The sequence below is a fragment of the Panthera uncia genome, chromosome B1 (assembly GCF_023721935.1).
Source record: "Panthera uncia isolate 11264 chromosome B1, Puncia_PCG_1.0, whole genome shotgun sequence".
Taxonomy (NCBI): Eukaryota; Metazoa; Chordata; class Mammalia; order Carnivora; family Felidae; genus Panthera; species Panthera uncia.
In genome coordinates, this window is record NC_064811.1 from 92,135,918 (window position 1) to 92,150,639 (window position 14,722).

Below are 14,722 nucleotides of genomic sequence, written 5' to 3' on the forward strand. Positions count from 1 at the left end.
CCAAAGTTCTGATATTTCTCGCCTAGATTATTACAATAAATGCCTAACTAATCTACCTGCAATCACCTTTTTCCTCTCTGCCCCCAAAACACCCTATAGCCAAAACAGAATGAACTTTTCCAAATGCAAATCTGGTCATGTTCCTCCTGCTACCAGTAGTTTCCTATGACTCTTGTGTTAAACACAAGATTCCTTACCTGGCACACAGGGCCCTGAACAGCCCCTACCTACTTCTCCAAACTCACCTCATATCAACTTTCTCCTTTTATCTCTAGTTAAACTAATTTGGCCTTCTTTCATTTCTTCTATATTTCTTTCTGCATTATGGCTGTTCCCTACCATTTTAATTTCATTAAGCACCGTTCTTCTTACAAAGTTTAATTCAAGCATCATATCCTCAAAAAATCTCCCATTAACCTGCTCTAGTTTCACCCAAATTATTAGGACAAGTCCTGTTGTTTGCCCTCACAGACCACATTTCTTATCTCTCTTTCACAGCACTTAGACAAAAGGAAGAGATTTATGATCCTGTAGACTTTAGGGTTTCAAGTGAGGGAACAAAAGCAGAGTTATATTTATTTAGTAATCAACCTCTAAGATTCAAGCCAACATTTCTAAACCACAGAGAAAAGTATACATAAGAATATTATACCTAAGTGTTCTCAAAAGAGCCAAGAATTATGCAATAAATAAGTATCAGATATTCTTAGGCAAAATAGACAATCTGCTGAGTATGTAATTTAAGACCTGGAAAGATACTAGCAATTGTTCCCACTTAACCCCCTTAAAATAGAGATAAGAAAAATGAGTCTCCACAGTGAATCTCAGAGGTCTCACAAATAGTTGACGATAGAGAATGAAGTGGAATTAGTCACAAATATCTGTTGAACACTATTATGTGTAACAGTTTTCCTATATCCAAGTCCTCTATTCATTACTACATGCTCTTTCTGTTTAAACATTTACAGAAACAGAGCAATTAAAGTTTATTTTAATTTGTCAGTATAACAAAAGACTACCTTCTACCTTAAGAGGATGATATAGCACCAACAAAACATTATTCTAAGCCTTTAGACAAAGGGATGATGTGCTATTAACATTACATCACAGTACAAGATTATTTCTTTGTGCATGAGTTCTTCATATTTTCTTATTATACTCTTCTTTCTATATGAGGTCCTAAAGAGGATCCTAAAAAGAGAACCCCCTTCTTCCTTTCATTTGAAGAAAAAGGAGTGTGTCCTACTCACCTTCAGTTAATTTCAAGCAAGGTTTGTTAAGTTTCTCAATTACTAACTGCATTTCTCAATCCCATGCTAACCCTCCAGTAGAGCACAGCTCCCTTTTTCAGGAATGGTGGGCCATTCCATTGCTACATGGCTTCTTGCTCGTGCTAGTCCACTAATTAGCTCTCTGACCAGCCCTTACTTCTTGGTTCCTTTCGTAGAAAGGCAAGCTAATGGCCAGCTCTTACCATACAACATTCATTTAAAAATACTTGAGCTAAAAGGGACATTGGAAACCATTTAGTACCACAACCCAATCCATGCAGGAATACTTTCCGAAACATCTTAAACAGAAGAGAGATTTAATTTTACTTATGCTTAAATGCATCCAGTAACTAATTCATCACAATCTCACTTCTGTGAATTCTCTTTCAAGAAACAGGAATTTTGTATCCAAGTACTCTACTTGTGTTCTTCACCAACAATACACCATTATTTTAAGGAAACAAGCCTGTAACATCCTGAAACTTTGCTTTGGCAGTTTTCTGTCTAAAGAACGTGTGTGTGTTTTCAAACCCCAAGTATATAAAGTATACCAGCCAGGTTAGAATGAAAAAGTGAAAAGTTTATATTACACAGTTAGTTCATCTTTCATTTTCTGTTCCTGTTAAGGAAAAAAAAAAAAAAGAAAGAAAAATATTTTCTTGCTATTTAAAATTCAAGACTAGCTTCTTAAAATAAGATTTTTTATCCCAACACCTACGCAGCAATTCATGACTTTAATATTTTTAATGATTACTTCCCTGCATGTATAAGCCAGGAGATGAAGGGACATGAGCCATCCATACATTTGTTACTTTCTTCCCTTTCAGACTCTCTTGCTTTGGTAATAAAATTCTATGTGCCCTAGGGGCGCCTGGGTGGCTCAGTCGGTTAAGCGTCCCACTTGGGCTCAGGTCATGATCTCGCGGTTTGTGAGTTTGAGCCCCGCATTGGGCTCTGTGCTCACAGCTCAGAGCCTGGAGCCTGCTTTGGATTCTGTGTCTCCCTCTTTCTCTGCTCCTCCCCTGCTCACACTCTGTCTCTCTCTCAAAAATAAATAAAGATTAAAAAATTTTTTTAAAAATTCTACGTGCCCTATAAGAATGTCTAAGCCCTGTAGCAGCTCCACTCTATTCTGGCAAACTCAGGAAGAGTTTCTTTGTTTCATTTGTTCATTGTAAACAAAGGAAGTTTGTTTTGTTTACAGTGTACATTCCTTAATAAAGGGAAGATTTATAGATAATAAGATAGTATTCTTATTTGTTTATTTGTTTATGATCTGTAAGATAATAAAGATGTGTTAATCCAGTAATTTTCTGGTATTTATTTGCCAGGCACTTTTGTACTGTTAGTAATTTATTTTGTTCGTGAAATTACCTTGACTGCAATAGATCATTATAGTATATTCATATTTACATATGCAATCTCTCATCCAAAAATTCATCCATACACTAGATCTAGGAAATTGGGCTTTCTGGGATATCATTTCTCTATTTTATTTGGCAATACGCCTGGCGGTGAAGAGCTTTAAATTTGGCATCTGTCATTGCCTATCTTGGTCCAAATTATATGATGCTAAATACCATGAAGAATACTTCACAGGGGAAATCAGTAGTGGGTTATGAGAATGGTAAACTTCATATCACCATGTGCTTGTATCTGAATATTAGAACTGTTAGCCAGATGCTTCCTGTAGACTTCCGGAGAGACAGAAAGTGCGGTGCCACTGGGATCCAGAGGCACTGATGGGAAGTATGCAGAAGATACATAAATCACAGAGTATATTCATTTCATTTGGCTTCATGAGATTCCACTGACATCACTGCGGGTAACCAAGGTCTGCACCAGGACCCTCTCCCTTCTGCTCTCTGACGCCTTCGAGGTGCTGCCCATCTAGACCAGGCCCTGCAGTAATTTCACACACTCCCCTAATAAAGTCCTCCGGGGCTGTCATGTATTTTCATGTGTTTGCCCTATTATCCCTCCCTGCTTGAGTCTTACAGATAATTGATGATGCTTCAGTTAATCATCTTTCTCTCGCTTTTGTTCACCAGGTACCTTCGCCTTGAAGGGGCTCTTTTATTGAGAATCGATGTCTTCTTCTGGGTAATTGATCACCATAGACCCAGGGACACTTGACTCATCGTTAAGGAAGAGTAATCATCATGAATAATCAAAAAGCCGTAGCTACACTACTGCAAGAGTGCAAGCAAGTGCTGGACCGGCTCTTGTTGGAGGCGTCAGATGTGTCGGAGGAGGACAAGAGCAAGGACGAGCAGTGCAGAGGTGAGGTCCTGAGGAGAGGCGCTGGGGGGGGGGGGAGAAGCCAGCAGGTTTGCTCTCAACTCCCCTGCCTGAACGACATGTTTTCATCTCTGCCCTATTTTTCTTCTCTTGGCAGATGACCACCGAGAGATGAGTGGATTTCTAGGGCATGAATGGGACATGGGCTACAGGCGGACGGGCAGGGGAGGAAGCCCACTTTGTTGCAGTGAATTGCTGTCAGTTCTAATTTTAGGCTTCAGTAAACATGAGGCTACAAGAAAACAGTTTAGTTCAAGAAGAACAAAGGGTGCAAGTAGGCTGGTGCTCGTAAATTTCAATTATTAAAAAATTGAAGCAACTTCTGAATGGTGGCATATACTTTTTTCAAACTAAGCTTTTGTGCCTCATCAGTTTCCATAGGCTTCTACGGTTTCCATAAATATGTCATCTCATTGGTCCAATCTTTCTTTTTTTTTTATTATCAATACATTTCTCATGCTGCATTCACATGCCATTTGTAAAATAAATCCTTTCATACCGATGAATACTGATTGCATCATTATCAGGGTTTAAGAATTTGGCCTTTTGCTCATTTCATAGTTTATGCCATTCATAGTTTTAGATGAGTCATTGTTTGAGAAGTTTTGATCACAAAGTCTAGAAAGTTAAAACATTTATTTTTTCCATAGCCAGTTTTGGAGAGGGAATTTTCTTTCCTTTCAACATTTGAATAAATTTTCCTGCGTTTCTATAAGTGTATCCCTTTTATGTGCTTTTAATTTTTTTTTTTTTTTGTATTTTTAGTGACTGGCTATTCCTTGTAGAGATAAGATTACATAAAATGCACACTCCCCATCTCTTTTGTTGTGGATGATTATGTAATGGGAAAGGTTCTGGAGGAGTCTTTCCCACATTCTTGTATACTGGCACACACACACAGAGGCACTTCAGGTACCTAGAGGCGTCTTAAATTTTTGTAATCCGTTATTTGTGCCCCTTTCAAGGTAAAAATGCCCCATGTCCCATTGTTTCACAACACCTTAGTTTATGTGTTTTCCTTCTTTATTAGCCAGATACACCACTCCGTGATTTTGCTTGCTAGTTATACGTGCCCATCAGCCTGGGCACACCCTGGCAGGTGTTAGCCCCTTGTCAGGGAACGGCGGGTACTTGGCGCCTCCAGAACACACTGCAGGGCTGGTTCTAGTTCCCTCAGGGCCAGCGTATTGTGTTCTATCTACTGAAGTTTTTCTCTTGTCCTTTTACTACATGGCATCCTTTGTCTCTTTAGCCCAAATTCCTTCAAGCTTTGTGTTCTCCCTAGTGAAAACTCAGAGCCCCCACTTGGGTAGCATTTTCTTCTTTTTTCTTCCCAAGTGCCACAGAAGAGGAGAAATAATCAGTTTAGTTCCAGATAAGGCAAATCAGGGCTACAAAATCATTCGATTAGCAACGGCCCTTCAGGTACGCTGCTTGGGGAAGTAAGTGATCAGAAAGGCAGAAGAGGATACTGCTCCGTCAGTGGCTGACTGCTGGGGTTGGCTGAATCTGATAAGCCAGTGCAGGAGGAAATTTGTGCTGAGCCATTGATAATCTCAGCATTAACCCATCCGCATGGAGGCAGGCTTCGTGATCCACCCCAAGCACCATCAGTACAACTGAATGCAGTGTGAGTGCAGAGTCCCTCCCTTAGCAGGTGGTTTCTGAGCCATACTAGTGACTTAAGTGGTCACTCACATGTGCTCCAAGAGAAAGGTATTAGTACAGGGCAACTTATGGTGACAGGGCAAGCCAGAGAACTCTAAACATGATTACTGTGGTTTTTGTTCTTTCCCTCCTCTTCACAACCCTGTTCTCTTCCCTCAGAAATTGTCCTTGCCAACATGGGTGACTACCTCTAGCAACTTCCTCAGAAATAGAGAAGGAACTGAAATCTAAACAGATACATATATATATACACATATATATATATATATATACACACACTATATGTATATGTACATACATATATATGCATATATATACACATATATACGTATATATGTATATATATACATACACCATATGTATATGGTATATTTTATTACATCATATGGTATATTATATATAATATAATTTACTATCAAATTGGCTAACATACAGTGTGTAAAGTGTGCTCTTGGTTTTTGGGGTAGATTCCCATGGTTCATCACTTACATACAACACCCAGTGCTCATCCCAACAAGTGCCCTCCTCAATGCCCATCACCCATATTTCCCCTCTTCCCATCCTCCCATCATCCTCAGTTTGTTCTCTGTATTTAAGAGTCTCTTATGGTTTGCTTCCCTCCCTCTCTCAAACAGAGATATATATATATATTTTTTTTTTAATATATGAAATTTACTGTCAAATTGGTTTCCATACAACACCCAGTGCTCATCCCAAAAGGTGCCCTCCTCAATACCCATCACCCACCCTGCCCTCCCTCCCACCCCCCATCAACCCTCAGTTTGTTCTCAGTTTTTAACAGTCTCTTATGCTTTGGCTCTCTCCCACTCTAACCTCTTTTTTTTTTTTTTTTCTTTCCTTCCCCTCCCCCATGGGTTTCTGTTATGTTTCTCAGGATCCACATAAGAGTGAAACCATATGGTATCTGTCTTTCAACAGAGATATATTTTTTAAATGTATTTCAGAAGCATCATTTATTTCAGTGTGCCACACTGGACTATCCATGTTCTGGCATGATCTGTAAGGAGCGGGTAGTGTGGAGGAGGCAAAATGAATTGTACAGAATCAGATTTTCTCCATCATCATGAAAAAAATTGAAAATATTGAGACCATTCAGTGCCAACATATGGTGAAATTTTTTGAATCCAGATATCAGATTCTTGTTGTCATTTGACTACTCATTTGACTCCAGAGCTTGATACTCACAGGCAGAGTGTCCAAATTTATTGGTCAAGCTGGGACACTTGAGAACAAGAAGGAGCACTATTAATAAGTACAGGAGGACCACAGAGAACTGTCCTAAGTGAACAGGACTGAATAGTCATCCTATTCCCAACTATTTAGAAATATCATTTAAGAAACTTTCTTTACATACATACTGGAGCATTTCTGGCAATCAGAGGGCCAAGCTTTCCAGCAGATTATGACCACATAGGTCCCTAATGCCATGGCTCTGCTTTCTTTGGAGGAGTGCTATCACACAGTCAGTGCTCCGTAGTTCTGGGTTGCTGAATCAGGAAGCAATGATTTCAGTGTGATATTTATAAATCATCCTCAATAGTCAGTATGGATTACTCACTGGTGTGGCCCATCTGATACCCTCTCAATGCCAAGCAGTGTCTCCTCACCAGCAGTCATCCATACATTTGCCCACTTGGCAAGGACACAGAAAGGCATCATGGACCAAGGCAGAGTTAGGTTTTCTTCCTTCTCTTCTTTTTGTGTTTTACTCTCTCTGTCATATCTCTTGGGTCCTATTTAGCATGTCTCATGTAGATATAAGACAAATCCTTTTAACCATCAGGGTGTGAATTACAACAGCAATAACGCACGATGCTTGTCTTCAGAGAGCTCATAGTCCAATGAGAGGACAGTATGGTTTCAGAGCAGTGGGATGAACACTGAAAGGGCATCTGCATTTGGGGACTTGGGAGCACTCAGGAGGGACATCTCAATTCTGTGGGATGGACATCTCATGGCAGGCTGATGAGAAGTACCCAAGTTTGCACTGAGTGCTAAAGCCAGTGGGCCTGAACTTGATCATGAAAGGACTGGGAGAAGGCAATGCAAAAATGAGGACAGAGTATACAAAGTCATTAAAGAACTGTATGCAGGGCAATGGCCTGCTCCATTTTTTTTTAAAGCAAAATGGGGATCAACATTGTGGAAGTTGGAGTGGATGAGGCAAGATAGGAAGCAGGGGTTCAGGCAAGAATTACTGATAATGAAAAGAAGGAAATGGATTTTTTAGGATCTACAGATTTCAATAGCCAGTTAGATTCAAGAAGGAAGAGAGAGCAAAGAATCTAGACTGACTTTTAAGTTTCAGACTTGGTGACTCAGTGAATGGTGGTAGCATTCGTCAAAATAAAGAAACAGATTTAGAAAAAAGACAGTGAGTTCAGTTTTAGATATTTTTGAGTATGAAATGTCTGTAACATAAGCACCTAGAGATTTATAGCTGGCAGTCATATAATCAGGTCCATAATCCCTTATTCAGACCACTTGGGGTTCACATGTGCTTCAGAATTCAGAATTTTTCAAGTTAGGAAGGTAGTATGGAACACGTACCATCTACTACATTCATACTCTGGTGGAAGCTGGACAGCACCTATAGTCAAACATAATTTTTACAACAAAACTTTTGGCTTCTCACTAAGTAAGATAAACAAGACCATAAGTACCCTCTAGTCAGTTCAAGTCTGGTTTGGGTGCCAAACTTAAGAAAAAAACCTTCTAGTTTCCAGAACTTTTTGGGTTTTCCAAGTTTGGACAGGATATTGTGGACCTCTATAATGAGGTTTGGTGCCCAGGAAGAGATCGAATGTGTCTACTAATGTAATACAAAGCCATCCCACAATAAGTTGATACCATTTCAAATTTCATTTTTTTGTAGCCATTGTCAATATTCAGATGTAGTCCATAGTGAAAGTATGAGGTGAGGCGAGGTCTTGGAGAAGTAAAAAGAGGTTGTACAAATTGACTCTCTGCATTACCCAGCTGCCACAAGCCCCAGATGTCATTCCCTCTCAGTCCCTTTCTCATTTTACAGGGAAAATAATATTTCCTTCATTCCTTTCTCTGATTCTTCATGCAGAGATAGTCACTGAAGTGCTTTACTTCCTGCTAAAAACCTTTCTTAATGCCTGACTACCCCAATTTACCTGAAGGGCAAAGTAGACCAGGGCCACCCCTGACAGATAGCTTTGCGCTATTATTCTTTGAGTCAGAACCACCAGCTCAGACCAGCCAGCAAGAGGTAGGAAAATTTTTTTTTGCCACTGAGGTGCTTCATCATAACATTGGTAACTCAACAGCCTTTTCTTTGACTGCAATTTCCTTACCTGAACTCTGACCTTTTCAGCTTCACTCCCCAGTGAATTAAGGACCCTGATCCAGGAGGCAAAGGAAATGAAGTGGCCCTTCGTGCCTGAAAAGTGGCAGTACAAACAAGCTGTGAGCCCAGAGGACAAAACAAACCTGCAGGATGTGATTGGCGCCGGGTTGCAGCAGTTACTGGTAGGAAGAGCCACACCACCTGTTCCTCTGACACCCTGAAGTGAGGCATTTAGCCTCTAAGTGGTCTAATAGATTAAATTTCTTTGAAGCATAAGACAGCCCCTACCCTTATGGTCAGCTCTGCCAGATTGACTAATGTGGGGGAAATAGCTTTTAGAAAGCGTTGCCTGCCTGTAAGACCTTCTGTTGGAAGCCAAAGCAAGTAAAAGTGAAGAAGAGTGGTCAGTAGGTCTATCGAGAAAACTGTCATCCTGAAATGTTTATTATATCCCTGGTAGTCCAGAAGCACTGGTTTTGGTTCTGCCGTGTCTCTTAGCATTTTTATTTTGAAATGCTCCTTTTTAAGGGTTGAGTAGCTTGAAAAAAAAATCATTCACCATTATTTCATCAATATGACATGCTGTCCACCATGCCCCTTCCCAAACCCGGGATCCTCCTCATTCCCTTGTCTCCTCACAATGCGGGCTGTTCAGGAAGCATTAAATCAAAGTCATTGACCTGCTTATTCCTCAAATCACTTCTTGGAAATTGATCAAACTGCTATCTCTTCCTTGGATAGAAGAGGACCTCAGGAATAGCACATGAACTCAGATCTGAGCTCAGGTTTCAGCCTTATGTTCTAGGGATGCTACACAGACTGTCATTGTTCTTTTTAGTAGCATTGTTTTTTTACTTACATTCTCTCAGATGATTGTCAAGGAAGAGAGTCTATTAGCTTATCTGTATTTTTTCTCATGTAAAAATATATGTTTTTCTGGACACCAGGCATTACAAGCAACGATAATATCCTAACATTTTTATTGCATCAGTTTACATGAGAATGTGATTTGGGGTCACCCCCAAAACAAGTGTACAGGTATTGTGTTTGCCTACCGAAACAGAAATCTGGGAAAGGTTCCCTGATCTATGTACATATAATGGCATCTTTGGAGACTTAGTAGAAATAGCAAAGCCCCCACTTTTCCCATGACTTACCCCCGCCAAAAATATAAACAAACAGACTGAGGTTAAGCAGACTGGAGACTGCAGGAAAAGGAAAGTGGGTATTTGGAAAGAATGCAGTGGTGAACCAGCGATCTTAAATGACCAGGCTTGGTATATGTGGAAAAGGGGAATGGAATAATAACTATGGTTTGCGTATCACTGCAGATTTTACAAAGTGCTCACACGTATATCATCTCCTTTACTTCTCAAAATGGCCCTCCTGTAATTACCACCATTATCATCCCCATTTTACAGATGAGGGAATTAAGGTGCAGGGAGATTAACGTGCCCAGGGGAACAGACCTCTGAGTGGTGGAGCTACCCCTTCCTCCATCTAGCTACCGATTCTCCTTCAGAAAGCCCCATGTGAGGAACTTGAAAGCACAGGTAGAATCCCCAAGACTTGTTTACTCTAAAGCAAGATGTAGGCTATCCAGTAGAACTTCCTGCGATGCAGGAAATGTTCCATAGCTCTGCTGCCCAGTGCATTAGGCCCCGGCCACTTTGGCTCTCCAGCACTTGAAATGTGGCAAGCATGAGAACTGAACTTTTTTGTGTTATTTAATTTTTAAAAATCAATTTTTATATAAATAGCCACATGTGGCTAGGCCTACGGTTTTATTGCACAGGGCAGCTCTGGAGAAGTGATACTTAAAATGAGACCTCACAGCAGCAGCACTAGAAACTTGTGGGATATTCAGATTCTTGGGCCCCACCCAAGACTTACCAAATCGAAAACTCTGGGCCTGGCAATAAGCATAGACAAGCCCTCCAGAAGATTCTCACGCATGCTAGAGCTTGAGAACCAACGTTCTAAAGAAAAGAGGAGGAAAGTCAGAGAGCCTGATCAGGGATGTGAGGGGAGAAGGAACAAGGTAAGGGGTAAAAGGAGACTCCAATGTGAAGTTTCCAGGAGACCAACCGTAAAAGCAATCTCCTTCCCATTAATTCCAGGAACTTGTTTAAACTTGGGCCAGTTCCTGAAAAGCCATAGTTGCTTCACCTGCTTGGGAAGCCTTGTGTGATTCGGCCGCTGGTGGCGTAGAACGTTCAAGGCTTCCAAGGAAGGTGAGAACAGGACCTCTTCTTTGACCTTTGGGGCTTAGAAAGTTCCTCTGAACTCCAAACATAGGCTGAGAGAGGGAGACACATCACACCATGACAACCAGGGTTTTACTCCTCTTGGTCCATCCCGCAATTACCAGATCCCCCTCGCCGCATGCAAAGCTGTTAGTGACTCTAGATGAAAAACTCAAGATGGTATTTTAAAAACTGGGTCTTGCTGCATTTGGGAGCTAATGTGAGTTGGCAGACAAGCTGTTCATAGTTGTTAGACTGTATTTATTCCTTCTACTTTCCCTCTACATACTGCACGGATGTCACAGTTGGGAAAATAGAGACATACAGAATTTAAGACATTTGTGTCCGGCTCACGAGATCACTAGTGGCAGCTCTGAGAATCAGTCCATTAGGCTTCTTTAGTCCCTGATGTATTTAACCTGGGAGCTTTTTGAACTCTGAGCATCATTTTCTTTCGCTTCCCCAGCAAGCTATAAATTAAGTAACCACACCTCCTAAAGACTCTTAGGATGCTTTCCTATTGTGTCAGACCCCAAGTGCACAATTACTAAACCACTCTGTTTTGTAAATACAGAGCACTATAGCACTCTGTGAACTCATGCTACTTTCGATATCTTAGCTTGCCAAAAGTATCCCGAGTGAATTCCATGATTTGTTTTTGTCCCATTATCTGTTGGTTTCAATATTATTCTTTACTGAAGCGGGCTGGCCATGTTTTAATAATCAATTCATTACGAGATTCTCTTCTTTACATGAAAAATTGGTTAAAGGCTGCTGAGTTTTCTCTTCAGCCAAGTTATGTCTTCTTACGCTTTTTTCCACAAATCTAAACTTGCCATGATTTTCTTTGCCTTGAAATGAATCCTTCCCATAAAGTTTCCCCTCCATTTTTAAAATTAGCATTACACTTAGAGTCTAGCCACTGTTAAGTTTAATTTAATTTAAGTTAATTCCACAAATAACATATCAAAGTTAAGCACAGAATTATGCTGAGTGCCTGAGTTAGTGAAATTAAGGGTCATTTATAATGTTACTCTCTTAGGCTAAACTTAATCAAGAAAAATTATATGTGTTTTATGCTTTGCTTTCTGTTCTCCACAGCCTCTCCCATTTCCTCCCTCCCCCCACGGTCCCCCCCCACCCCGCCTCCTTCTTCCCCACCCCCAACCTTTTCTCCTTTGGTGTGTGGCCACAGACAGAAATTTATGGCAGGGGCCAACCTCCTTTACACTCCACACAAAGCTCGCTGACTTGAGAGAGTTTGTTCGCTCTCTCCCAGAAAAAACACCTGCAGCACGCTCCCCAAGAAACCTGGAGAGATGGGAGATTAATGTGGCTGTAATAGCTGGGCAGTGTTTTTGGTATTATGCCCTCTCCCCAGGTAGATGGGTCTTTTCCGAGATGATACCAATTATTTATTGCTGAAACATCTGTTGATAACTGCAGCTGCCCTTGTGAAACAAAGCCTATCACGGGGTCACAGGCTATAGGGACCTAAAATCCTACCTCATGCTAGTTTTAGACTATTCAATAACACCCTCAAGTCCATGGGTTACCATCATCTTTAATGTCTCATCATGCCATAGAAAATACTTTGTAAACACTGCACTGCCCTGCCCTACAGGCTTTGAAGTATTATTTCATCTCCATTGGTAATTTATATTCCAGTGCCATTGTGCTGTGGGAAAAAGAGGGGGAACCTTTTTTGTTTTCCATTTAATTGTGTATCGCCTGACACTTTGACCTGTATTATTAGTATTAGTCAGAAAAAGGATTTTCTCCCTCTCTTATTTAAAAATAAAATTTCAAGGGAAAGTGAGCGCTCCTTCAGCTCTTTTCACTCAAAACAATGTTTACACTCTAAGAGGAAAAGATGAAAAGCACAAGCAATTTTTTTCAAGTGTCGGAGAAGGGCATTTCAGTTTTTGAAAGAGAACAGTAAGGCCCTTATAAATATCATTCAGCAAAACCTTTGATGGATTTTTTTTTTTTTTCCAAAAAGTATTGAAGGCATTTACCATTAGCTTCTGTTTAGCTTGGTTTTGGGCGGGCACAGTAGCGTTCTTACTAGTAAAACTCTCCTTGCTTCTGAGATGCCAGGGAATGAAGGCACCGGCCTCTGTGTAGATGCCACCTTTTGTAACTTTTCCAGTAACTTTTACACTTCTAAAAATGATGCTTCCTGCACAAATAAAGAAAATATGAAAACAAAACTTTTAAAAAGGAGATTAAGGACATGTTTGGATTCGCATGTCTGTCGCAGTTGAGAGCAGGCTGGGTTGCCGGGCTAAGAGAAGTTGCTGGACAGGCCCTGCTTTTGAGCCTTCCTGCAGATTTGGGCATCCTGATCTTGGCAAGGATCTGGCCTCTCCTCAGCCCTGTTTTTGTGGAGAAAGGGAACTTAAGTTTAGTGGGGTGTCTCTGCAAAGAGATATGGGGTAATTTTTAGAGGTTGGCTAGTGTAAGGTGCAAGGAGATAAAGCAGTCTCAAAATGAGGATTTTTTCCCCATTTTCTCCTTAACTATATAACCATGAAAATGGATAATATGATAACTTTTATTCCACAATTTTTTTGGAAATATCTGTGCTACCAGTAATTTGAAGAGAGACTACATAAATAAGTAGTTGTTTTCTTATGTGATCATGGGTGAAAAAGCTTTGTGGATGAACAGAGTTTGATAGATTTAACTTCCAGAATGTTTATATGTCTGCAGATAATCTTGTTGTCTTTAACTTGTTGATATTGTTATTTTTAAACTACTTAAAGTACTAAGAGGTCAAAAATTAAAACATAAATAGGAGCTCCTGAGTGGTTCAGTTGGTTGAGCATCTGACTTCAGCTCAGGTCATGATCTCACAGTTCATGAATTCTAGCCCTGCATCAGGTAAGCTGCTGTCAGCACAGAGCCCACTTTGGATCCTGTCACCCTCTCTCTCTGCCACTCCCCTGCTGGCGTTCTTTATCACAAAAATAAATAAGCATTTAGAAAATATATAAAAAAAATTAAAACATAAATGAAAATGAATAAAGATAAGAGTTGTTCATTACAATATTATGGGGAAAGGTTTTTAAAATGGCTAGTATGGGGCGCCTGGGTGGCGCAGTCGGTTAAGCGTCCGACTTCAGCCAGGTCACGATCTCGCGGTCCGTGAGTTCGAGCCCCGCATCAGGCTCTGGGCTGATGGCTCGGAGCCTGGAGCCTGTTTCAGATTCTGTGTCTCCCTCTCTCTCTGCCCCTCCCCCGTTCATGCTCTGTCTCTCTCTGTCCCAAAAATAAATAAAAAAAACGTTGAAAAAAAAATAAAAAATAAAATGGCTAGTGTGATTAACCTAAGAGCAGAGAGGACAGGAATAGTATTTAGCAAAAGATGACTATAAATGTATTAGGAAATGAAAAGTCAAGTTCAAGAAAGATACATTGTGTGAGGACTAGGTAAGGTGAGATGCTATCCCTGGAAGCAATAAAATTCTTCTCCATGAATAAGCTCTGGGTTTAAGAAGTTCTTAAAACTAATTTTAAAACATTTATTTCAGGTGTCAGTTTTCATATTAATAATAGAGAATTCTTGGCTCAGATCATGATTCAGGTCATGATCTCACAGTTCATGGGTTCAAGCCCCATGTCAGGCTCTGTGCTGACAGCCCAGAGCCTGGAGCCTGCTTTGGGTTCTGTGTCTCCCCTCTCTCTCTGTTCCTCCCCTGCTCATGCCCTGTCTCTCTCTCTCAAAAATGAATCAATGTTTAAAAAATATTTTTAAAAAATAGAGAATTCAAAAGCAGTAATAGGTAATTTTTGGATTATGATTCTTTCAGCAAGTGATTTTTTCAAATGAAGTTTCATCTTCAACTATGTGCCTTGGGGTTTTAATAGTGGAGATCTTTTTCATTAAGATGCAA

At 40.4% G+C, this 14,722-nt stretch overlaps 1 protein-coding gene across 6 annotated transcripts in view; it reads left to right on the plus strand.

The window, feature by feature from the left end:
- ALPK1 (alpha kinase 1) overlaps positions 1–14,722 on the plus strand; it is a 126,305-nt gene that overhangs the window by 57,723 nt on the left and 53,860 nt on the right. For 5 of the 6 annotated variants that reach the window (XM_049631048.1, XM_049631047.1, XM_049631049.1 and 2 more), the window contains 2 exons: positions 3,323–3,554; positions 8,605–8,759. In XM_049631048.1, the coding sequence (XP_049487005.1) occupies positions 3,434–3,554; positions 8,605–8,759 (276 nt within the window). In that variant the 5' untranslated portion in view covers positions 3,323–3,433. Of the gene's footprint in view, positions 1–559; positions 1,272–3,322; positions 3,555–8,604; positions 8,760–14,722 lie in introns of those variants that run through there. The other variant, XM_049631050.1, reaches the window with a different exon arrangement.